General features: G+C 43.2%; 1 protein-coding gene and 1 pseudogene across 1 annotated transcript; one reads left to right on the top strand and one right to left on the bottom strand.

Annotated features, from left to right (window-relative positions):
- Positions 1-9,838: 9,838 nt before the first annotated feature.
- Positions 9,839-14,010, top strand: LOC125550152. The gene is made up of 5 exons (XM_048713076.1): positions 9,839-10,752; positions 11,362-11,420; positions 12,327-12,455; positions 12,858-12,993; positions 13,416-14,010. The coding sequence occupies exons 1-5, from the start codon at positions 10,060-10,062 to the stop codon at positions 13,731-13,733; spliced, it is 1,335 nt and encodes a 444-aa protein (XP_048569033.1). The 5' UTR covers positions 9,839-10,059; the 3' UTR covers positions 13,734-14,010.
- A 1,106-nt stretch (positions 14,011-15,116) lies between these two features.
- LOC125550151 lies at positions 15,117-22,672 on the bottom strand (annotated as a pseudogene).
- Positions 22,673-26,650: the final 3,978 nt, after the last annotated feature.

Below are 26,650 nucleotides of genomic sequence, written 5' to 3'. Positions count from 1 at the left end.
TACAAAAAAACTTAGAGTCTGTATAACGCCTAAAGCGATGGGGGAGTAATCATAAGATCATGCTGCCATCCATGTTGGGTAAAAATATCTCTTGCCGTATCCTTCAATCATATACACACCTTCATAAAAAGCTCTCGATTCACCATGCGTTGTAGAGAGGACCATAAGCGAAGAGTCCCGGTGCATCTATAGATAACCTGCAACAGAGACGTACTTTTATCGTTAAAAACTTTATCATTTCTATATAGGCAAAGCGACCAAATTATGGCAAGCGCTCCCATCCTGAGAATAGTTCTAAACTTGTGATCATTCCCATGCAACCAGTTGCCAAATACATTAGCAACGCTACAGGGGGGATACAAGTCAGAAGCTATTTGGATGATTAACCATATAGAACAAGCTAATTTGCATTGGAAGAATAAATGTTTTCTTGTCTCCTCGTGGTGACAAAAAACACATTGCAGACTTCCATGCCAATTCCTTTTAATAAGGTTATCTTTAGTAAGAATGACTCCGCAACGAAGATACCATGCAAAGATTTTATTCTTAAGTGGTATCTTCATCTTCCAGATCTTCTTATTATTATCAACTGGCACATCAAACTGGATTAACGCTCTATAGACTCCGCTGAGAATTGTCCATTCCCATGAAGGTTCCATCGGAATACATCAGACCCATGTGACAATTGCACCGTGGATAACCGCTGAAGCAGAATGTTTCATGATTGTAATCTGGGTCCAATTAAATCTCTTTTGAACGTCACATTCACGGAAATGATTTCATCACCATGACGATAGTATCACCCTTGTGGCGCACAATGTTGTATAGAGCCGGATATTTTTCCCGGAGTGTGGCATTTCCTAGCCACTTGTCCTCCGAGAATCTAATTTCCGAGCTGTCCTTAATTGAGAAGGATCCATAGCAGAAGAAATATTTCTTCGTAGCCATTAGACCCGCCCAAAAGTGGGAATCCCCAGGCTTCCAATATATTGTGGATACCGCCTTGGAACCCATATATTTCCTTTTTAGAAGGGTTTGCCATACACCATCTTCCGTTAGTAATTTAAACAACCATTTGCCGAGGAGGGCCCTATTCTTAACCTCAAGCTCATGAATGCCCAACCCGCCTTGGTCTTTGGGACGGAAAACCACACTCCATTTAGCCAGCCGATATTTTTTCTCTCGCTATCTCCTTGCCAAAAGAATCTTGATCGGAAGTAATCCAATCTATGTAAAACTCCTTTCAGCAAGTGAAAGAAGGAAATCATATATAGTACCATATTACTTAGTACTGAATTTATGAGGACCAATCTTCCACCTAGAGACAACAGTTTACCTTTCCAACTGCTAAGTCTTTTTTGCAGTCTCTCCTCGACGTGTTTCCATTCAGCATTTGTGAGTCTCCGATAATGTATCAGTATCCCCAAATATGTGATAGGAAATTGGCTCAACCCGCATCCGAATAGTTCAGTGTACAGGTGGGCCTCGTCTTGAGCCTCGTCAAAGCAAAACAATTTACTTTTATGAAAATTGATCTTAAGACCCCAGAGTTGCTCGAATGCAAATAAAATCAGTTCCAGATTTCTCGCTTTCTCGAGGTCATGATCCATGAACAGAATCGTATCACTGGCATATTGAAGTATAGAGAGACCACCATCAACTAGATGATTTACTACCCCATCAATTTGACCATCAACCTTGGCACGCTCAATCATGACCGCTAGCATATCTGCCATTATATTGAATATCATGGGCGATACTAAGTCACCTTGTCGCAACCCCTTCTTCATTTGGAAATAGTGCCCAACGTCATCATTGACCTTAATGGCAACACTACCTTCAGAAACGAAGCTATGTATCATAGCGCACCACTCTGCGGAAAATCCTTTCATTCCGAGAGACTGTTGAAGAAAGGGCCACTTGACTTTGTCATAAGCCCTTTCAAAGTCTATTTTGAGTACCACCCCATTCAAATTTTTCTGGTGTAATTCATGGACTGTTTCATGAAGGATAACAACTCCATCTAGGATGTGTCTGCCTTGCATAAAAGATGTATGTGAAGGCCGAACCTCATGTTCAGCAATCGAATTTAGCCTAATAGTCGCAACCTTCATGAATATTTTAAAACTAACATTAAGGAGGCAAATAGGTCTATATTGTTGTATCCTTTCAGCCTCATTAACCTTAGGTAATAAAATAATCTCACTGAAGTTTAAGCGAAACAATTCTAGTTGGCCAACATGTAGGTCGCTAAACAAAAGTAGGAGATCCCATTTGATGACTTCCCAGAAGTTCTGATAAACTCAGCGGGAAAACCATCCGGACCCGGGGCTTTGTTATGCTCCATTAGGAAAACCACCTTTCTAACTTCCTCCTCAGAGTATGGAGCTGTTGGAAGGCTGTTTTCCTCATCGGAGACCTGGGGGGTGTCATCTGTTCGGGACTCATCCATCATGAAGTTTCCTTCCTCTGACGCTCCAAACAGATTTTTATAATAATTAGTGATATGTGATTAAAGATTCCAATGCGGACTACATACGGAACAAAATTAGTGAATTTAGACTCTAAATATGTCTATATACATCCGTATGGAGCAAGGAGGAATCTAGCTCTGTCAAAAATAGCTAAAGATCATGCCTGAAAGGTTTAAAAGTGAGAACTAATTCCCCGTGGAAGGGCCCTTCGTGATGAGGACATGACTACCTTGGATACGACCAAAAATATTGCATACATGCATATTTGTCAGGTGATTTCTAATGCAAACTATTCAATAATCTATTTATGTTATCCAGAACAAAAATACTTCACACACTTTTGTGTTTTGTCTAATTGCAGGTGTATGGGACATTTGTACAATCCACATATGAAGATAAGGGAAAGGAGAAGTTTAGGTTATGTTCAAAAAGTCCTCTCACGTTACTTTTGGGCCAAGAGAAGATAGAGTCCAAGTCTCTCACGTTCTGGATTCAGATTCGGACTGCACAGATATACCTGACTCAAAACACCAACAACTTTTTCATACGAACTCCGAATTGGGTGATTCTTTTTTTGTTGGAAACTAGATTTCGTGCTCTTTCCAACCCAATTGGATTCACCTTCAAATTCGTCCGGTCCGTTGAGTTACGGACGAAACAATCTGACGTTGCAGCAGAATCCGAGTCAAACTATAAGCCCAAAGGTGTTGCATCACCTCCACTTGGGCCCATGAGCCTTGTACGACCTAGGGTTAGTTTTAGGCTGCCTTGGGATGTCCTCCCACCTCCTTGGCCGCCACCCCTTGCTCTTATATAAGTAGATCCATCTAGTAGCTTTTTCCTTGGGATTTGTTTAGTTAAAAGTTAGTCATTCCAACTTCGTGTACTTCGTTTGTGTCCAACGACCAGACCAAGACCGCTTCCGGATCCCCACCATTATCAATACTTCATATATATTCGCAATATTCAGATTACTTTATCATATTCTTGCTTGTTCTTGGATTGTTTTCAGGAATAGACCTTCGTGGTCAGGTTGATTGTGCTCCGGCGTGGTCAATAATCTCTCGGAGTTGGTTTAGCGATTGCTAGGGCGCAACGTCGTGCACGTTTGTAGTCGGATCGTCAAAGTCGTCTCCACCAAATCGATAGTTATCATCTCATCGAAAGATCGGGACACCCTCGCCTCTATCAAGTGGTATCAGTTTTCAGGTTGCTCGGTGAGAATTTCTAGTTTTCCTAGATTAGATTTATTTTCTTACCTATTGTCAAAGAAAAAGCCACAAAAAAGAGTTAGATCTATTCATCCTTGGTCCAAGCCAGTCTGAGCCTTTGCAATTTTCTTTTCATTGCTTGCATAGTTGAATTATCGGTTGTATCATCGTGTCGAGTTGCTGGTCTTAGTGTCTAATTCGTTTAGAGTTTCAAGTTCTGTTCACATTAGTCACGCCACCGCTGCATCATTATCTCTTACGCTGTCCACCACCCATCCATCAATTTCCACCACGTGCTACCCATCATTCATTGTCATAATAATAGTTGAGATCGTTCACATCTTCGCTTGATTCAATCTGCATCTTATCTAGTTTGTTTTGGAAAGAGGGAGAAAAAAAAAGAGAGAAAAAAACAAGAGAAAAAAAGAGAAAAAAAAAGTCAGAGAAAAAAAGGAGAGAAAGAAAGAAAAAGTGTGAGGAAAAAAAGAGAGAAAAAAACAAAATTCGGATCTTTTTAGACTCAATCTCGTAGTTGAATTCGGATTGGAATCCGTTTTGTGCACTGTTCAGTAAAACAGGCATAACTTCCTCATACGAAGTCCGTTTTGCCTCCGCGAGTACTCAAACGAAAGCTAGCGACGAGCCGCACCTAAATAGTTGAAGAAGTTAGTTCAATATTTGGCACCTCAAAATCGGCTTCTAAATAGGTCTTTTTGCCCTCCGAAGTTCATGAACACAGCTTATTCCAGTTTTTCAGGCCAGTTTTTGAATTTTTTGACTCCTCATATCAACTCGGAATTGAGTGATTTCTTTTGTGTTTGAAAGCTTGAGTTAATACCATTATTGAAAAAAAATAATCAAAAAAATCGGCACAAACTTTTTCAGAGGAAAGTTGGAGACAAAGTTGTTTATATATATCCTGCTTGGCTGTTGTTTCACATCATTATCTTTACTGCCGTTGTGATCTTCACTTATATCTTGCTGTCCAGAGCTACTTAGTATCCTTCATTGATGCTAGTTGTGCTACGACGTGACCTCATTAGTGTTCTAGGCTCGCGTCTCTAGTTCGGTCTAGCCTAGGACCAGCACAGTACCGTCGTTGAGCGTTTATTCAACATTGTATATCTGAATTGATTATTGTTAATCTTTTGCTACCATATATAGCCAACCCAGCTCCACATATTTCTACACCGTGTATACGCACGTTTCCCTGGCAATCGCTTTACATAATCTTCATAGTTATTTGACACCGCTGGTTGCCTGTCACCACCTGCCGCATGGTAAGAACTTGTAAGATATTAATATTTGCTTTACTGTGAGCACTTTACAACCACATCCTAGTAGTTCATAGGAACATTATTCTCGAATTTTGGTTCTTGTTTCTACTAATCATGACAGGTTTCAGAGATAGAAGTTCTTGGACGACGGACACATCTTCACCATCACGAGAGTTGGGACAACACACACAAGCATATGGTCAGGTTATCTCTTTACCATCATTTGAGGGTAGATTTAATCCTGCTATTTATCTAGCTTGGGAGCTTGAAGTAAAAAAAGTTTTTAGTCAACATGATTTTTCTGAACTTGAGAGAGTACGAGCTACCATTAGAGCATTTACTGGTTTTGCTTCTGTTTGGTGGAGTGTACATTGTAAGAAAAACATTGATAACCAACCCACAACTTGGAAAGTTTTGAAAGCCGTAATGAGACAGCGATTTTTTCCTCCTTACTATCGTCGTGAATTGCGTCGCAAATTGGAGCAATTAAAACAAGGCAGTAACACTGTTCATGCTTACTACCAAGAGTTCAAATCTTATATGCATCATTGTGACATAGAAGAATCTGAGGATGATACAATGAATAGATTTTTTGGTGATTTGAACCATGATATTCAGGCAAGATTTCAGTATATTCCTCGTTGCATTACTGGTATGTATGTCCGTGCTTGTACCTTTGAGAGACAGATACAGGAGGATGCATTGGGTGACTACAACAACTACTATTCCAGTTTATGCTCACCACCGCCGGTTGGTTACTCCACTATTGCACCTACTAGAGCAGCCCCACCTCAGATTGTGAGCGCGATATCATCTCAAGAGTATGGTACATTGTCAACGTCCGTACCTACATCAGCTACATCTCTGCGAGGTAACAGTAAAGGTATTGATGATATAACTTCACATGAGAATGAAGCATGCCTAGTTAACTTGAATGCATCACGTGTTGAGTTACCTGTTGATTTGAGCACACCACCTATTTTAGAGACTCTTGTTACTGTCATGAATGCGTCATGTGATCAAACAACTGAAATATCAACAATTTTGAGTGCACCCATTGAATTAACTGTTGATGCAAAAGAACCAATGTTTAATCATTTTGATATGACCTCTAATCTTGATGATGATTCTGTGTCCAATGACTTATTGCATGTTTGCTTATTTAAGCATGTTGTAGCATGTAAATTTCATGCAAGTAAGGTTTATTCATCGAAGTTAGGATGGTTTAATGATGAACATTCCCAATCTTTTGAAGTGAATAAGAGCTTCACTTATATGTGCAAACTGAGTTGCAATATTTTCATGCCTTCTATTTTTTGTGATAATTTTTTGGCTTTATATTTTATGAACAATGAAAGTTACTCATGTATACATGTGACATATGTGCAAAAATCAAGGGAAGTTAAAATGGATGACATATACATATACAATATGTACACCTTGTCTCTTTTGTTAGCCACATTTCAGATTAAGCAATGCCGAGGACGGCTTTGTTTTCAAAAAGGGGAGGATGATGAGGACATGACTACCTTGGATACGACCAAAAATATCGCATACATGCATATTTGTCAGGTGATTTCTAATGCAAACTATTCAATAATCTATTTATGTTATCCAGAACAAAAATACTTTACACACTTTTGTGTTTTGTCTAATTGCAGGTGTATGAGACATTTGTACAATCCACATATGAAAATAAGGGAAAAGGAGAAGTTTAGGTTGTGTTCAAAAAGTCCTCTCACATCACTTTTGGGCCAAGAGAAGATAGAGTCCAAGTCTCTCATGTTCTGAATTCAGATTCGGACTGCACAGACATACCTGACTCAAAACGCCAACAACTTTTTCATACGAACTCCGAATTGGGTGATTCTTTTTTTGTTGGAAACTAGATTTCGTGCTCTTTCCAACCCAATTGGATTCACCTTCAAATTCGTCCGGAGCGTTGAGTTACGGACGAAACAATCTGACGTTGCAGCAGAATCCGAGTCAAACTACAAGCCCAAAGGTGTTGCATCACCTCCACTTGGGCCCATGAGCCTTGTACGACCTAGGGTTAGTTTTAGGCTGCCTTGGGACGTCCTCCCATCTCCTTGGCCGCCACCCCTTGCTCCTATATAAGTAGATCCATCTAGTAGCTTTTTCCTTGGGATTTGTTTAGTTAAAAGTTAGCCATTCCAACTTCGTGTACTTCGTTTGTGTCCAACAACCAGACCAAGACCGCTTCCGGATCCCCACCATTATCAATACTTCATATATATTCGCAATATTCAGATTGCTTTATCATATTCTTGCTTGTTCTTCGATTGCTTGCAGGAATAGACCTTCATGGTCAGGTTGATTGTGCTCCGGCGTGGTCAATAACCTCTCGGAGTTGGTTTAGCGATTGCTAAGGTGCAACGTCGTGCACGTTTGTAGTCGGATCGTCAAAGTCGTCTCCACCAAATCGATAGTTATCATCTTATCGAAAGATCGGGACACCCTCGCCTCTATCACTTCGACAGATGCATAATACGGGAATGTGGATGAGAAGCCAGCTCTGGAACAGATGAGTCGATGGACAAGTGGAGACTGATATGCTAAGTTGATCATGTGACTGTTGTTTCTACAGATTTGCTATTTCTCAGGTGCCTGAAATTTCTTCTGACGTCGGCCACTTTTTCCTTCTTCCTTTCTTCTCCTTCTTCTTCCTTTCCTTCCTCTTGGCCGAACCTCACCGGAGAAGCTCGCCACAGAAGAACTAGCCCCACCATATATCTTACGGGGAAGTAGCGACCCCATTATCTATCTTAGGCATGGGGGGTCCAGGGGATCGCCGAAGTTCTCCATTGGTGCAATGGGGCTTAGAGGGATTGTCGGGGCGGTGGCGAGCAACGGCAGTGAGGGGAGGTCGATAGGAGGGCAGGGCGGCGAGGCGGCATGCGGTAGCGTCCGACGGGCGTGAGGGGGAGGGGTGGGGGCGGACGCAGCGGATCACCGAAGTTGTTACAATGACGAGGAGTTGTTATGACTATGATGATGATGAGTTGTTATGATGATGATGATGAGTTGTTATTATGATCATGATGAGTTGTTATTATAATAATGATGAGTTATTATATCATTTGGTGAAAGAAACGCGGATTAGATTCAAATGGATGGATCATAAAATCATATAATGACACTACTTTGTAAAACCTTTACAAATACATCGCAAATACGTAGAAGAAAATAAAAATACAGAAAATTATAGCAGTAGCGCAGGTTGGGCCCACTCTACTGCTAGGTAGGGCAGCAGCAGCACTGGTCGAACCAACGCTACTACTAAGCAATAGTTGTAGTGTCGTATCAGTAGCACGGGACTCAGTGCTACTGGTATGCTCGCGCTATTGGTAGGCTTTCATCCCGCACTACTATTAGGGTTTTCCCTAGTAGTGGCTAGGGCATCGGGAAGAGGAAGAAGGAAGAATGCAGGGGGGAAGACGATGAGCAATGCCACGATCTATTTTGGACCATTGGATCAATATCTAACAGTTCCTGTGAAAGTGACCGGTGGATGAAAAAAGTTTCAAGTACCTACACATAGGTATTCCCTTGTTTCTATTATTTATTTCTTTTTGTTTGTGTTCCAAAATGCAACTGCAAGTAGTGGATGATATTATGAGGAAGAAAAAAGTATGTTTAGTTGGAAATGAAATGAAGGGAAAATGCAGATTGATTGTGTGGGCAAGGGACGGGAACATACTTAACATACACATGTGATTTGATCTGACTGCATCCAGAATTAGCTGGAGGCTCTACTGGATTCATGAGTGTTGTAGGTAGCCAGAAAGAGCCACCCACCAAACATCACATGATTTGAAGGAGGAAGCGTCGCAGTCAGGACACTCTCAGAGTCTCAATCCATGCCATTAGCCACAAATAATCTGGTAATTCACTTCTGAACCTGCGCTCATCTACACCTGATGGACAGTGAATTCAACGCCCATTGAAGAGTGGATTCAAAAGACAGTAACCTTTTTCGCAAAAAACTGATTTTTTTTGCAGGTGACAAATTCTGTTTTCTTTTTTTGGCAAAATTTTGTGATGTCTGGACACTCCAGAAGTTCCGGACAAAAGCAAGCCCAAAGAGTGTACTATTTCAAAGTTTCTTTTCATGGACAAAATTTGTTTTTATTGCCACCACCTCTTGCACACACATCACGCATGCGAGCATCTTGGATGCCATTTTATTTATTTAGTTCTTGTTTCAAATTTTATTTATTTAGTTTTACTATTTTACAATTCATGCTCAGGTGCAGATGTACCTAGCACCGAATGGATGCACTCCAAATAATCATTTTTACATAGATTTAATTTATAGTCTCAAATGCCTATCAAGATTAAATGATTTCACATTTTCTTACAACATTTCAAGATTTCCACGAAATCAAAACCGATTCTGAAATTCAAACATATACAAATTCCAAACCGAGCTTTGAATCTTCCGTTCCTCCGCCAAACAATCGCCGTATAATCTAAAAAAGTGGACACTTTGATTCGACACTCCTGGATCCAAATTCAAAGCTGTTCTCAAACCCATACACGATTCAATCAATTGGGCAAATCATGTATTTTTCCTCTTCGAACACAAAAGTCGACATAGAACCAATCATAAGCCATGATGTCAGCGCGACACTTTTTAGCCCTCTTGCCCGCCCTCCAGAACCGAATCCCATGTTTCACATGAAAGCGACGAGTTATCCGTCGTCATGGCAGACGCCCGTATCACCGGTTTGACAACGAGGCGCCGATGATGACTTTCGTCGACCTCGACGGTCCACTGCAATATTTGGCATGCCTTGTCATCCACATTGTTTGGTCAGTCCCTGTCTCTCACCCTGTATCCATCTGACTCCCAATCTTAATTTTGTTTTGCCCAGCAACCAAATCGGATCCGATTATTATTTCCAAAAAACTCCTCCGTATTTACGTCTACTCCAATGTAATAAAAATAATCCCGCAAAATCTCTCCGTCCCCAGCTACCCCCCGGATCCGATCGCCACCGCCGGAATATCCCACCCGATCTCTCTGCCGCCGCGCGCCCGCGACCTGCTCGACGGAATTCCCCGCGGCGGCGCATGTCGCTGGCGTGCGGGCTGCCGCTGCTGGAGTGCGTCTACTGCCTGGGGTGCGCGCGGTGGGCGTGGAAGCGGTGCGTCCACTCCGGCCACCACGACAGCGCCACCTGGGGCCACGCCGCCGCCGCCGACTTCGCGCCCGTGCCCCGCATGTGCCGCCTCGTCATGGCCAACTACGCCCCGCCCGACCTCCTCGCCGCTCCGCCCCTCCTCCTCGACCCGGCCTGCGTCGTGCGCCGCCGCACCTACGCCGACACGGGGGGCCGCGTCACGCCCTACCTCGTCTACCTCGACCACGCGCACGCCGACATCGTGCTCGCGCTGCGCGGGCTCAACCTCGGCCGCGAGTCCGACTACGCGCTGCTCCTCGACAACCGCCTCGGCAAGCGCCGCTTCGACGGCGGCTACGTCCACAACGGCCTCCTCCGCGCCGCCGGCTGGGTGCTCGACAGGGAGTGCGACCTGCTCCGGGACCTCCTCGACCGGTACCCTGAGTACACGCTCACCTTCACGGGCCACTCGCTCGGCGCCGGGGTCGCCGCCATGCTCACCATGGTTGTGGTGCTGAACCTCGACAAGCTCGGCAAGGTCGAGAGGGGCCGCACCCGGTGCTACGCCATGGCCCCCGCCCGCTGTATGTCGCTCAACCTCGCCGTCCGATACGCCGACGTCATCAACTCCGTCGTGCTTCAGGTGAGCCAGTGAGGACCCGATTGATTTGGTTGCTTGCTTGCCTGAATTTGGTGGTTACAGGTTCAGTTGTACGAATTTGGTTACATGCAGTATGTCTGAATTTTGTTAGAGTGCGACTGCTGTCAGACTGAATTTTTGTGGATACCTGCTCTGCTTCTGAATGAGATAGACATTGCATTGCTGACCGATTGATTTGCTTGCTTGCTTGCTGCTAAAAGTACAGTTGCAGAAGTTTGCCTCTCTGAATTTTTTTGAGTGCTTGCTTGCTGTTAAAAATTAAGTTGCATGCCTATCTGAATTTTGTTGTGTGCTTGCTTGCTGTTAGAAATTGAGTTACATGCCTGTCTGAATTTTGTTGTGTGCTTGCTTGCTACTAAATTCAGTTATTACAGAAGTTAGTTACATGCCCGTCTGAATTTTGTTGGGTGCTTGCTTGCTGCTAAAAGTTCAGTTGCAGAACTTAGTTACATGTCTACCTGCATTTTGTTGGGTGCTACTTCTGTCAGACAAGAATAACTGCTCTGCCTCTGATATCTGGATAGAACATTGCTTTGTTGGTCAATAGAGTATGTATAGGCTGAATATAACTGTTGTTCTTGCAAATGACAGGATGATTTCTTGCCTCGGACGGCCACTCCTTTAGAAGATATCTTCAAGTCGATTCTCTGGTATGGACATGCCACCAATGCGGTTTATTCTATGTTCGTATTTGGTGCTGTTAGTTATATGATTCTAGTAGCACACAATTCCACATCATGTGATTCTAGTGGCCAGCCAGTACTTCCGGATTTCCCTTTTACTCCAATCGAACATTAACAAGCCAATGACAAGCCATAGCTGTATCACGTGAAAACTAAGTGTTGGAATGTGATAAACACATCAATCGATTGATTCTATAGTTACCTCTGTTGCCTAATTTAGGCCTTCAAAGTGCCAAGTGGCAACTGTATCCCCGCTTGGGATACATCACGATTCTAATGTGACTGATCACTGTGATATAGGGGCATTTGGTTCTTATCTGAGCACGAGTTTACCCCCATATAATAATTTTCTTGTGGTTTCTAGTATAGTAACTACCAAAGATTACACATTGGTTTTTCCTGCTCACCCTACTATATTACGTACTACTCTTGTGTACCTTGATGCCCTTCCCCACTATTTCTCTTGTCTCCATAAACGTTGGTTAATTAACACTGTTATAGTTAGCTCAAACTACTAAGGAACATCATACAAAAAATCTATACGACACCCCTCAATCATGGATAAATAGCAAGGCGTTCGAATGCCGAAACCAGAACCAATACAGAGGCCATTAGGTTTTTTTTTAAATGGCTTAAGGAAAGGAAATAATATCTCAGTATCAGTAAATTGCAAGCAAACTCATAAACCATGGATCAATAGGAATGAATTCAAATGTAGCCGGGCTGTTTGATTCGAGTTTCTAATATCTGGTTTATGTTTACTGTACTAGCTATGATATGATATCGAGTTTGTTGAATGCAATGTGATTATTTTCTTCCAGCTTTGTGGGTTGAAGCAATTTTAAAATTGGGCCATCTTCTCTTCTTGGGCAGTCTGCCATGTCTCCTATGTTTGAGATGTTTAAAGGACACGTGCATACCTGAAGATGCTATGTTAAAGGATCCAAGGAGGCTCTATGCACCAGGTCGGATATATCACATTGTGGAAAGGAAAAGTTTCAGGTACCTTTGTTTTCCCTTTACTGTTGATCTAGAATGTAGAAAAACTATTTTAGGGACCTGAAATATAACATTGTTGCAGAGTATCTTTCTTTACGAAACACTTCATGAGCAATAACAGAGGTTCTCACAAATGTCAGAAGTAGAGAGAATATTATGCTACTGGTATTAAAAAAAAATCCTCTGTTCCCTAGTATCCTATGAGAACCTTCATGTTGTCAGTATGTAATTCACTTATTCAAACACTATTTATGACACAGCCCACACTACTGTTTTATAATGCCTAAAACTATCTAACACGATGCTGATTTCTTCAGAATTTTTCTCACTAATGATTACTATGTTTTTGCTATTGGAGACTTCCGATATTTTCTTAAACGCAGTTTCTTGGTGATATCCATGCAGGTGCGGAAGATATCCACCGGTAGTCAAAACAGCTGTGCCGGTAGATGGTAGATTTGAGCATGTCGTTCTATCCTGTAACGCCACAATGGATCATGCCATTGTTTGGATCGAGCGGGAAGGCCAGAGAGCTCTGGATGTAAGTCTTGTGTATATACACATCATATTTATGTCATGTTGGTGTTTCTGACAGAGAAGTAAAATAAAATTCTGTTTTACCAAATTCTAGTTTGCATGTTTGGTAGCTTTCAAATACGCAATCCAGCACTTGTTGTCTCAAGGAGTGCATGCCATCTAGAGTAGATCAGGCCGTGTTGTGAAGCACGTACTGGGTTCAAGTTGTGCACAATCTAGAGTACAAGGTAGTTTTGAGTGTAGATATGTCAACATCAAAATGTAAGATTGTTAAAGCGTCTAGGAAGGTGTGGAAATTTTGTTCAACTTCAAATTCAAGTAGCACGCATCATGCCATGTATCTGCAGCAATTTCCAGACTGAAACAGTAAATAATAATAATGTCATATCACATATCATTGCTCATATGACATGTGGACATGAACAGCTGATGCTGGAGAAGGAGCGCGCGATGGCGGCACCATCGAACCAGCGGATGGAGCGGGACGAGACGGCGGTGCCGAGGGAACACGTGGAGGAGCACAAGGTGGCGTTGCGCAGGGCTGCCACGCTGTCGGTATCGGGAATGGCGTCGATCTACGGCACGTTCGACGACGGCCCACGGCCTGAGAGGAGCGAGAGCTTCCCGCCACCAGCGTCGTCGAGGCAGCAGCCACGGGTGAGCTGGAACGACCTGATAGAGCAGGTGTTTGACAAGGACGAGGATGGACAGATAGTGCTGCGCAGCCCCTCTCCTTCTTCCTGACGCTGATCGTGTATGTAAAGTCCCTTCTTTTTGCTCTTGCGTTGTAAATTATTTTGATAGGATATTGTTCATTATTTGTTCATTGTGCGTTGTTCTCCATATATATCCTTGTGCTAGAAATGTGCGTGCAAAATACAGGGGCCAGGATACCTCAATTTGAATCAGAGCATACATGTAATTAGTCCTATCCCACCACGTCTGAAAAATAGCAGCAATGCTGAAAAAGACTGGCAAATTTTGAATCAAAATTCCGAATGGTGAGAGTGGGTTGTTTTTACATGAGAATAGTTTTTGTAGATGTGTACATTGTCCAATTTGAGATTATGGTTGGTTCTGGTGGTTCAGTAGAGGATTGGCAATTTGCGATGTTCAATTTAAGATTTCTGTATTGGAATATTGAATATAGAAAATGATTTGTTTAATGTGAAGTTTTTTTCTTCAAATAAGTATATTGTCCATTTTGAGAATACAGTGATTTTTGTATGGCAATCCTCTGTACTTCTATATTTATCTTAAATGGAATGATATGCAGCTCTCCTGCGTGTTTTAGGAAAAAGAAGAATACAGTGATTGTGATGGTTTCATGGAGGAATGGAAAAAACAATGTCAATTTTTTTTTGTGTTCAAAATTTGAAATTTGTTTTTATTTTGCGAAAAGATTGGGATAATTTTTGAGTGAGTTTTTTTAATATCAGAAATGAGAATACATAAAGAAATAGATAAATATTTGATTTTGGAGCTCTACAAACCAATTCTGAAAATATGATTTGTGACTAATGGGTGTTCCTAATAGGTGTTGATGTTGAAATATGGATGGGCTTTAGGCCCATATATCAATTATTTCCTGGAAAGTCTGAAACGCCCACTAGTGATTTCATGACATGGTCGGGAGTTTAGTCCTATCCCGGGTGTGGACAATATATAAGGAACTCTCCTCCACATCCTATTAGAGCAGGAGAAGAGGAGTGATACACACGCTCCTCCTCCGCCTGCCTTTGCGCCTCGTGTTTTGTGAACGAGACGAGCTGAGCTCAGACATATGCCGTGTGTGCGTTTTATTTGGCCTGTTACAGACTCAGTTGTGGGCTTACTCCCACTTCTTCTACCCCGACCAACTATATACCGTTGTTTCTCTTGCTGCTGCTCCCGAGGCCTCTGGAGCCTCGCCCTTTTGTGATCCTGCACCGGGTGAAGGGGAGGTTTTCGGGGAACGTCGTTGTGCCCTGTGTGATCCTGCACCGGGTGAAGGGCGATAAGGTTTCGGAGAGCATCTTGGCGCGACTGCTCGGTTACGTCTGTCCACGACTTCGACTACTTCCTGGACCACACCATGGGTGATGCAAATGTTGCCGCTGCCCCTACTTTCCCTACTGAAGGTATGTGTTTGCAGTACTTTATGTTCATAGATATGCATGCTCTATGAGTACACCCTCACATGTGTACATTACAGTGTGCATTTAATCTTGCTAGCACAGATGTCATGTTTTCATATGGATTAAATTAATCGGAATCTTGTCCTCACACAACGGGCCCTCGATCACAATCTTCTGAGAATCCGTGCTCCCCTGCAATGCACCATCACACCTGTCACAGGCACACCAACTAATATTATACATAGACTGAGCGCGGCATAAATAGAAAGGCGGGTTATCATGATTGTAGACTGATCACTGCAAAATGTATGGCAGTTCCAGTAGTAAGTTACCTTTTGGAAAATCACCAATCTTGCACACCGTGAAATATTCGCCGCACCGTAGAGTAGCCCCACCAAACTCAACCTGGAAAGAATTTCTTAGCACTAAATTTCAATGGTTTCAGGGCATATAACCAAATATATTGGTTTGATGCCCGCTCTAAAAGTAAAATATGAAGGATGGAGTGACTAAGGTACACAGTACAGAGGCCTACCTGCAGGCCTTTATTTGCTAGGAACTGCTTGAAATCTGCCAATTTCAGGTCAGCCACAAGAACTGACTTGTGGGCTGATGGAGTTGATGAGGGAGTAGCAAGTAAGCTTCGCGTCCACCTTTCCAACTTCTGCATCGACCCAGATACGGAAAGCAGTGTGTCGGAGTTGTTGCTCTGTTACAGAAAACCTCTTAGCGCAGTAAACGAACAACAAAGTGAAAAATTCAACAAATAACCAAATGCAACCATATGGGAGTGCACTATGGTCAGTGGCTGTAGACTGAATACAGATAGTTTCTGATGATTACTGGCCCAGTTTTTGGCATGGGTGGCTCAGGGTTGATGAGAAAATCCAACTGTTAGACATTAGTGAAGTGCTTATGGCTGGTAACTAGCTGGGAAATGGAATGTGCTGCCCTATCGGAAAGTAACAACACTTTTCTTTTTCATTTTTCGTTTTTAACAGCAAAAGAAGTTTTACCATTTTCGTTTTGTTCATTTTAATATGGAGGCTCTGAATAGAATACTTTAGGAGCTAGAGAACTCAACCCATTAGATTCCTGGCTTTACTCATCTTAATATATATATCATGGTGTAATCTCCACATCAAGACGACTTTAGCATAAACAAGTGATAAAATGAATTAACACTATGCCTAAGGGAACCAAATAGAGCTCATACCTTCTTAGGAATTAGATTGCTCATTAACTTCTCTGAAACGTGTACCTGATATTTCATAATAGCGCGGAAATTGCAAGATTAGCAATTCTTTGTATATAGAATCATGATTGGTTGCAGAGTCACAGGCACACAACTAATTAACAATGGAGTAACACACATACTGACCACCAGGACTGCGCCTAATCATCTGTAGCCTCGGCGAATTATGGCACTATCCATAGGTTTTCGCGCGCCCCGGAATGGCCTTCTGTAAAGTGACTTAAAAGTGGCTAGGCTTAGAATAACTAACGAAATCGGTTTTATCCCATGCAGTAGTGGATATTAAAACAGATTCAATACCTTTGCAAAGGGTGTACATCTTTACCCACAAATTGAGTCACACCAGTCTTGCCACTTAGGAAAAGACACACTACAAGTCGTGTGCTGGCCAGTCATGTATACAGGAGGAGGGTGCCACTCAATCAATGATATGAGAACTGTGTGTGGTTGTGCGAATTCAGAGAATTACAACTCCGAGGCAAAGCTGCATGATAGATTGAAACAAACATTGATTAAAACTTTAAATAATCTGGTAAGAAGGCAAACCAAAACCCAACAAAATGATTTGGGCAGCTATAATTTATGGAACAACGGGTGTATGGGATGATACTGCATATACTGACCAGATTTATGTACAGGATGGAAGATGCAAATTGTTACCTGAATGCTTCCATTGGCAACTTGGAGACGTTCTTGGATTCTAAGAGGCTAGAAGAACATACAAGTTGAAGAACTGATGTGCAGGGTACATTAAAACAAGAGGGCCATTCAAGTGAAACTGCAGTAAATTCGGTGAACTGAACAAAACAGATAATGCTTGAGTGGTTATGCAAGTGAACTGCAGTTTGCTTCGATGAACTGAACATACAGCAGGAGAAGACGTACATTTAAATGTAGTTACCTGATTTATGCACAGAAAGATACCACACAAGCCTCGTGCGCCAGATGTGCATGGATAAATAGAAATCTACAAGGCTAAAAGACACAGAGCCCTGCACGATATTGAAACAAACATTCTTCAGAACTTCAAATAACCTGGTAACAAGGGAAAGCATACCCAAAAAACAAATGATCTGGGCATGCTATAGTTTTTGAAAGTACAGGTGTGTATGGGAGTGAGTTATACAGGTGGAATGGCAGCAATTTGAATGAACTGAACAAAACAGAGAATAACCACTCGGATGCTTCAGAGGTTAGGCAAAGGCAGGGGAAATTAGTGAGTAGGAAGTAGGAATGAGCAGCTGTTACCTTTGGTCAGATTAAATTATGATCTTTGGGATGGTTCCTCTTAACTTACGGCAATTCCTCTTTAGCTCCTCATTGTCACAATAATGGACATCCAATACTTGCAGTGATCTTGGGAGGCCACCCTTGGGCAGCGAATTGATTGCAGTACTCCCTCTAATCGTTATTTCCTGCAGAGATCTTGGGAGGCCATCCTCCGGCAGCGACTTTAAGGCAGGGCAGTTCCAGATTTCCAATTTTTGCAGAGAGCTTGGGAGGCCGTTTTTGGGCAGAGACACCAGGGCAAGGCAGTACCATATATCTAATACTTGCAGCGAACTTGGGAGGCTGCCCTTGGGTAGCAACTTGATGGCAGGACAGTCGCCGATCACCAATTTTTTCAGAGAACTCGGGAGGCCGTCCTCTGGTAACGACCGCATGACTTGACAGGACCCTATCCATAATGTCTCGAGGCTGGCAAGTCTATGTAGACCTGCCGGGAGGCACTGCAGCTTCTCGCAGGAATGAACCTTGCAATATCATCTGTCTTCAGCTCAAGCTCCTGATGTGCAGAGGAGCAGGGTAGAAGCTCCTTGTCAAGTGGCTCAGAACCAACGAAGAAGTTGGGGGTTTTAAGGATGCTTAACGATGTGAGGTGGCCTTGGGCGAGGAGAGGGCCTATGCCCTTGCCTCTGAACTCCCCACAACCACTCAAAATTAATATTTGCAGGGAGGTTGGAAAAGGAATATTAGAGTATGAATAGGAGTGGAGTAACTTGGGGCAATCCCATATTGTCAAAAACTGAAGGGAGCGGAGACCTTGGAGCCCACCTCCTTCGTTGCCACCTTCCAGTGAATAGGAGAGCAAGCTCAGCTCTGGGAGCGCTTGGATGTTTAACTTCTGTAGCTGGGGAGGCAAGAGCAGCACTCCGTCTACTCCTCCTTTCGACTCTTGCTGCTGCTGTCCGATTTGCTCATGATTCAATTGTTCAGCAGCAGCAGAAGAAGATGCTGATAATTGCCCCGCCACACCTAGCCATTTTATCTCCTGACAATCCACTATTGTCATTTCGGTGAGCTCCGGCAGAAGTGAGAGCAGTTGTGCCAATTCCTTACCATTGCAACCACATCGTCTGACACTTATCTTTTTAACAGATAGCAGGCATCCGCCATGGCTCACACTTTCAACCTGGGATAATACATTGCTTGAATCACATATTGAGAGGAACTCGAGAGATGTTAGCATTAGGAGGTTATCAAGCAGCAGAGGAGAGCAATTTTCAATGAACAACTTTTTCAGATAAGTTAGATTAGAGAAAACCAACTTATTCAAAAACAAACTGTCTCGGTTATCTTTTCCCTTCACTTCCAGTGAACAACTTGAGTCTGCTCCGCTCTTTTTTTCGTAAACTAGCTTCTCAAGACCAGCGTCCACCCGTTTTATCACAGCAGAGGGCTAGAAGTCCAAGGGATTTGAGGAAATGACAATAGCTTTGGGCAGTCTTCTATCCTGAGAGACTTTAGTCTAGGAAATCAAGCCATGTCCTTCTCTTGCTGTGGCAGACCACTATTATGATGTGAAGATCGCAGCTCAGTGAGTTCAGAGCAATCTTTAATGGTGAGTTCTTCTAGCTGAGGGAACAAATGAGAAGTATTGTCCTCAACCCATTTTCTCAATCTTGGTATCTTAACCAATTCTAGCCTTTTCAAATTTTGAAATGTTTGGCCTAAGATGCAGTCCTGATACTCAACACCAAGATCATTGACCATCCACACCTCTCCTATACGTGGAAGGTTTCCCCAAGACAAATCATCCAGAGAAAGAGATTCCAGATTCTTGACTGAGAGGTTTGAACCTAGCCATCTTGGACAGGCAGTGCCTCCATGCCCTCTAATGCTTAGGCATTGAAGATTGCTGTGTGGTACAAGACTTTCAAGGATATTTTCTTCAAATTTAGGATCCCTGTTAGATCGCTGAACATCCCAGTCTAATATTAGCTCTTTCATGTGGCTTTTTTGTATCAGTTTTGATTCAATTGCTTCTTCTTCTGACTGCACCTTTTCAAGATTGTAAATGCCAAGTAATCCTCCAATATTTGCCAGTTTCCCTATTTGACTCAGTTCAGACATGTTACCTTCTTGTCCCACTCTAAATGCCCTCAACTCATTGATGAATTTTAGTTTTCCCACCTCAAATATGTCAGAGTGAAGTTCTTCTCGGGGCACAACAAAATGGCACAATTTTACAAGGTTGCTAATATATCTTGTTGAACCGAAGCGGCCCTTCCATCCTTGTAGATCAATTACTTCCAAGTGATAAAATCTGCACAACACACTAGATATGCACAAGGCTTCATCATAAAAACCAGCTGACTTGATCCTTAAGTAGCGAAGATGAACAAGCTTTGAAAAGCTTGGCAACACATCCTCCACATTATATGATGCTCCAGAAAAAAAGACAGTGCGAAGGGCTCTGGCTTCCAAAAATAAACCACGAAAAACCCTTGAAAAATTTGCATGGTATTCTCCAAATAACATCAACGTGTGTAGGTTTTGAACTTCAAATCTTTTTTGCAATGCACACAAACCCCTCTTGTAGTCTTCAAAAGTCACTGTGTCCTTGACGTCCGCATCATCTACAATGATAGACAAATGACGTACAGATGGGGGAATTTGTATGGACATCACATTAGAGCTGGATATGCTAAGACACTCATATGATGAGACCTTCACTACCAACTCAAGTAGTAGATCATGGATGGTGTAACGAGGACTGCCAAGGCTCGATACATTCTTTTTGAAAAACCCCTGATTAACCAAGTCAGTTAAGTAACACAATCCAACATCTTCAATTCTTTTCTGATCATCTGATGAGTGTAAAATACCAAGTCCAATCCACAGATGAACCAACTCTTCTGCATGAAATTCATAATCTTCAGGAAACAATGCACAGTAGGAAAGACACTGTTGCAGATGGAAAGGGAGATAATCATAGCTAAGCTTGAGGGCTGGCATAATGTCATTATCGCTAGCTTGTGACTCCCACTCTTTACTTTCCAAAACTCTTGTCCAATGGTCAAATGTGAGCTGGTTTCTGAGCAATCTACCCACAGTTTTTGCAGCAAGAGGAAAACCCTTCAATCTTTCCAGTATTTTGTGCCCAACATCTTGTAATTCAGGATGTTCTTGCCATGGTTGTTGTTGGTCACCAAATACACATGCTTCAAAGAAAGACAACATATCTTGAGGACCAAGATGTTCCATTTCTATAGAATGGTCAACTGTCCTGACCATGTCTGCTACCCCTGGAATTCGAGTTGTGACTATAACCATATTGCCTTCTGTCCCCGCCTTTTTGAACGGAGCTACTAGTTTTTTCCACTCATCATCATGATATTTCCACACATCATCCAAGACAAGTAAGAACCTCTTTGATCTTAACCTTTGTTAAATTTCCTCTTCTTTGCTACTTTTTTTACTTTCACTGTTATCTTTAGGGATCTGTTCCAAAATCTCTTGTGCCAACCTATCAGCAGTGAAGTTGAGAGACACACATATCCAAATTCTAACCTGGAAACAGCTCTTCACTTCTTCAAATATGTGTTGTGTAAAGGTAGTCTTCCCAACACCCCCTGGCCCAACAATTGGAAGGACAGTAAGTTGTTCGGAAGAATATTCACCCCTGGTGATGCCATCTACAATTTCCTTTTTCTGGGCATCCCTCCCATATAGCTGGGGCTCTATAATTTATGGGGTGGTTTTGGGTCGATCCTTAGAAATGCCGTCTGGGTTAGGAATACGGCTTAAGCTTAGTAGCTCTAGATTGAGAATGGTGGAGACCATAGCACATACATGCTTCAGCTGCTCTACCATGTCTACCATTCTCTTGGACATTTCCACCCTATCAAACTTCAGTTTTGGTGTTTCCTCTGTGTTGCGAACTCTCTGTGTCGGTGCCTTGGGTGGGCAGGCGCCACAGAGGAGCCGCCATTTGCTTGCAGCTGGCACGTTGGACGATTCGACTAACTCACTGGTATGAGGAGAAGAGTAGCAGCATGGGAAGTGTTTACCAACAGCAGCTTGAACAGCACCAGAGGAAACCTTGGGCATGCATCCGCCGGCACATGAGCATCCACGGCTCCCACCAATATCTTCTTGGGCATCAAGTGGGCTAGCAGCACGCGAGCAGGAGCTCATGGACTTGATCTTGCCGGCAACAGATCTAGCCGTGTGGCGAGCGTTGAGGGCGAGGGCCTGGAGGCAGCCCAGGTTATCCACGCCGGCTGCTGCGTGGTAGGTGCCTTCCAGTGCGTCCTGGATGCGGAAGTAGTCCAGCTCGTCGAGCGCGTCATCGGCGACATACGCCAGCTGCCTCAGCTTGTGCAGCAGCCCCTTGAGAGCAGGGTTGGTGATGTCCCTGCCCTGCCGCCCCTGGGCGTTGTTGAGCATCCCCTGGGCGTAGAGCAGCTGCATCTTGAGGGCGTCGATGTTGGGGCCGAGCCCGGAGCTGGCCGCCCACGCCTCCAGCAGGCCATCTGTCACTGGGGCAAGTGCCTTGGTCACCACCCACCGTGCTGCGCTGACGGCCACCTCCATAGCTGCGTTGCGCCGCTGGAACCAACAACTTTGCTTGCTGCACGTAGAAAAGAAAAAGGAAAAAAAAAACTGTTTGCGGTTAGCCACTGCCACTAGCAAGCTAGCAATGATCGTTCTTGTCAGAGGAAGGAGCATGCAGAAAGAAAGATTCACGTACGCAACGCCGCCGACGAACAGGGAGGCAGCTGATCGAGCTGTTTGGGCACGCCGGAGATGGCTGATTGCAGGCGTAGGCTGGTGCCGTCAAGTGTTGGAGGAGACCGGGGAGGAGGGAGATGCTCTGCAGCAATATACAGGAGGAGAGTCCAGAAACCCAACGGAATGCCACTAGCTCCAAGGCAAGGCAGGCTAGCAAGCAAGAATATATGATGGAGAGGTGGCAATGAATATATTCTTTCTTTTCTTCTTTGCTGAGATGAGGCAAAGGAAGCTCAAGGCATATAAATATATTACTTGTGTCTGAATTGATGCTCTTTTTCTGAGGTAAAGCAAAGACCTTTGGATAATCTGGTGCTGGTAGCTTTGCTTCTTTTTAGCTTTTTTTGGTGCGGGGTGCACTTTGTGGCGGGGCGCAGATTCCTTTTTCTCATTCCATACTCCTTCATACCAATATAGCTCCACATTGGCTGGAGCGGATTTTTGGAAATAGAAAATAGTAAGAAAATAAAAAAAAAATGTGAAACTTTGTCAGAACAAGCATTGTCTAGTGTATTACTCACGTGGAAAGTTTCAGGACAAAATGACTTGTGGTATTGTTGGCAAAAAAGGACAAAATGTTGCAAGTAGAAAGTGTGCGAATGGTAAGTTTAATATGGTATCGGTTTTGTTTTTCTTTGTTCCGAATACCATGAAAGTCATTTTGTCGCGAAACTTTACACAGGAGTAATACACTAGACAATACTTGTTATGAGAAAGTTTCAGATCTTTTTGATTTTTTATATATTATTATTATGCCAATTCGGGTGCGCCTAGACACAGGTCCGGCTGTGTATTTTCGCACACCGGCTCGCTAAAAGAAATCTATATTGTCCCCTACAGTCTTTGTCTAGAATTATCAATCTTTGCCCGCTCGAGAACTATTTAGGATTACTCTGTTCCAATATAGCAGGATTGGGTGTGATTTCTTTCTAGCAACACAAAGAATACCCACAGCACAATTTTCATTCAAGTAACTGCATCGAATGTGAAGTCGGTTTTGCAGGCACAAGCTCTTGCTGCTGCTATAGCTCTCTATACCAGTGGGAGGATGTTACTTTCAGGCAGCAGTGAATGATTGATATTCTTCGGTCTCCTGGCCGTCAGTCTATTCGGCTGGCGGTACCCAGCCGAGCCGATATGTTTGCTCCAGGAACCGAGCCAAGCGCACCATTTCTCAGCCTTCTGGGAAGCACGGGCATGTTCCCTGTTTATCAGGGATGAAAATCTTGTGAATTACCCCAAAATAGGTAGGTGGGGGCAAAAGAAAAGCAGTGCACCACGGCTGATGCTCTTACCGCCAACAGTGGCCAACGGCTTCTTCTTCCTCCTCCTCCTCCGGCTTCCGCACCGTGCGCACTCGGGCGGGAGGCCGCGACGGAGACGCTGCCATATCCGGCATCCTCCCCGGTCGCCGGCGGCCTCCCGCTCCAGCTCATCGGCACGGCACTCCGCGGCGACGCCACGTCGAGAGATCTCCGTGGGTAGGTGGATGCCCCAAGGAAGGAACAATGGCCGGCGGCCGGCGTTGTCCCCGATTTGGGGATCGGCTCGCTCGGCCGAAGCGCAGGGCATTTTTTTTTTTCAGTTTCAGCTTGGGCCAGACGTCCGCGAGGGCCTAGTAAGGATACGATCGATCCAAAGCACTCGAGGTCTCTCGCTCGCAAGTCCCAGCTTTCTCGCACGCAGCCGCTCCTGCTGTTTCTCACGGCCGCATCAGGCAGGAGACAGAGACATCGGCCAATCAAGCAACCACTCCATCTAATTTCCCTGTAATTACGATTCAGCAAGAGATCACAGCTAATCTAATTTGTTTTCCCAAATTCTGAGTTCAACGATGTAGTTAGATACAGACTGTCCATATGCTTATTTTGTCCATGATATAGTCCTGGTTGTTCCACTCAACTGAGGGACATGGATTAGATGCAAATAGTACTACATTGTACATCTAATTTTCCTGCAATTGCTTCATTAGATATCCTGATTTTCCACTCAGTTGTTCTTTGCATTTTACATATCACAGCATATGTTGGGTAGCCATAAGCAATGGTAAACAAGCTCACTCACACGGTCACACCTAGAGAAGAATTGATTTGGTTTTCAAAAGAAAAAAAGATCATTTCAAAATTCAATTGATATATACATATATTCTCACTCCACCTGTATTAGAGACTAAATGCATATATATGACCCAGAATTTCAAAAAAAATCGGTGCTCTCCCTTTGTCTGGCCCGCCCAACATTTTCTTTGAAGCTCCGCCACTGCATACTAGTGAAGTTTTTCATAGTTAATCTATTCTTATTTCATTTGACTTTCTCTGCAGGGGTACTGGCTTTAAATGTATATAGATTCCAACCAGTTAGAACGGAACATATAAAAGTTTTGGTACTTTGTCCAATCGATTACGGTTCATAATAATGAATCTAAAGTTCAGTTGTAAACTGTTGTTGCCCCTGAAGAAATAAAGATATTTTTTCCCACATCACATCTTATATTCTACTGGCATATTGTTCATGGTAGAAAGAAAGGAGTTCAACTAAAGTAGAGATCATGAGTTTACCTTTTTATTGGGTATAACCGAAATAAGTAATCTTTCCGATCAAACATCGGCAAAGAATGGATCAGCGTTCTATTTTAGCTGCTGCTCTGGCGACCAGGTGATTCCATATTCAGCATTGTCTTCCAGTTCAGCTAAGAGTGGTTCCCCTTGTCTGCATCGTAAACATTAGCCAGACCCTGCCAGTGTGCTTCACTGTTTTCAGAGGAATTTGTCTACTGCATTGGTTTGGTTTTATGTGCCTTTCAGTTCTTGGTAGAAGTAGAGGAGTACGAGAAGAAAAGGCACGGATCCTTTCCTAAGTCATGTTGTCCAATTATTGAAACACACTCACATTTTTAAGTGCTTCGACAGGGTTTTTTGGTTCCCTTATTAGCAATGCTCATGTTGAGATCTAGTGGGGTTTAACTGGATTATGAGAAGTGATATATCTTGATGAATGTAGGTTTGAGAGGCTATCATGCTGCATTAATCAGACAGCCCAGCCTCTAGTTCACATACAAAAATCTCATGTGATATCATGTTCATTTTTTTGTTCGTACTACGTTGGAATGACTGTTTCTCCCCAGCCAACCAGCCAAATAGATAGCTGGATCAAGCGTCTTTTCGCAAATATCGAGCCCTGATCTATACTCCGACGACCAACACGCACCCACTCTCGACTCTCCACTTTAAAAAAATCTGCACGTTGCGTGCAGAAAAGGAGTGAAGAGCACATGTGTCCCCAAATAATAGATTAATGAACACGATGGTAGTGAGACATGTAGTAGGAGTATAGGATTGGTGCTAGTTCTGTTAATTATGCATCCTTTCACTCGTAGTAGATAGTAGATGCATCAATGGACACGGCTCTCACTTAATTATTGCAAAGTTTGCAACCATCCATAAAGTTTCAACAGAAAAAAAAGGAAAGTACTAGGCAGATTATTAGCCTGCCACAAAAATCTGTTGAATAAACCCTGAAAGCCCATATTTCTGGGACAAGATTAAGGCGGACTTGGTATACTAAAAATCTTGACACATCTCACTTAAACTTTGGGCCAATTATTCTTCTGCCCAAGACTAAGGATGCAAGTCTCGTATTCAACAAGATCGACCGATTAGCCTTCTAAATGTTAGTTTTAAATTTTTTACAAAGGTTGCAACTAATCGGTTGAACGGGGTGGCTAATCATGTGGTATGCCCCGCTCAAACTGTATTCATGCAACGTCGCAACATACTTGATGGAGTTGTTGTGCCGCATGAGACCATTCATGAGCTTCACCGGAAAAAGCTGAGTGGAGTCATCATAAAATTTAACTTCGAAAAAGCCTATAATAAAGTGAAGTGCCCTTTCTTTCACAAACTTTCTTCCTGAAGGGGTTCTCGCCAAAATGGTGCCGATGGGTAGAGAGTTTCGTCTCCGGGGGTAGTGTTGCCATCAAGGTGAATGATGATGTTGGTAGCTATTTCTAGACTCGGAAGGGTCTTCGCCCGGGGAACCCATTTCCCCTATTTTGTTCAACATCCATGGCAGACATGTTAGCTATTCTTATTGAGCGAGCTAAAGTGTTTGGTCAGATTACTTATGTAATTACTGCCCTAGTAGAAGATGGCTAGCTTGTCTATTCTACAATACGCAGACGATACCATACCCTTTATGGATTATGACCTAGATAAATCAAGAAACCTCAAGCTCTTATTATGTGTTTTTGAGGAGCTTTCAGGTCTTAAAAT

This window comes from Triticum urartu, chromosome 4 (genome assembly GCF_003073215.2).
Source record: "Triticum urartu cultivar G1812 chromosome 4, Tu2.1, whole genome shotgun sequence".
In the NCBI taxonomy this organism is placed as follows: Eukaryota; Viridiplantae; Streptophyta; class Magnoliopsida; order Poales; family Poaceae; genus Triticum; species Triticum urartu.
Note: the sequence above shows the minus strand (reverse complement) of the source record. Positions and strands in the feature narration are given on the sequence as shown.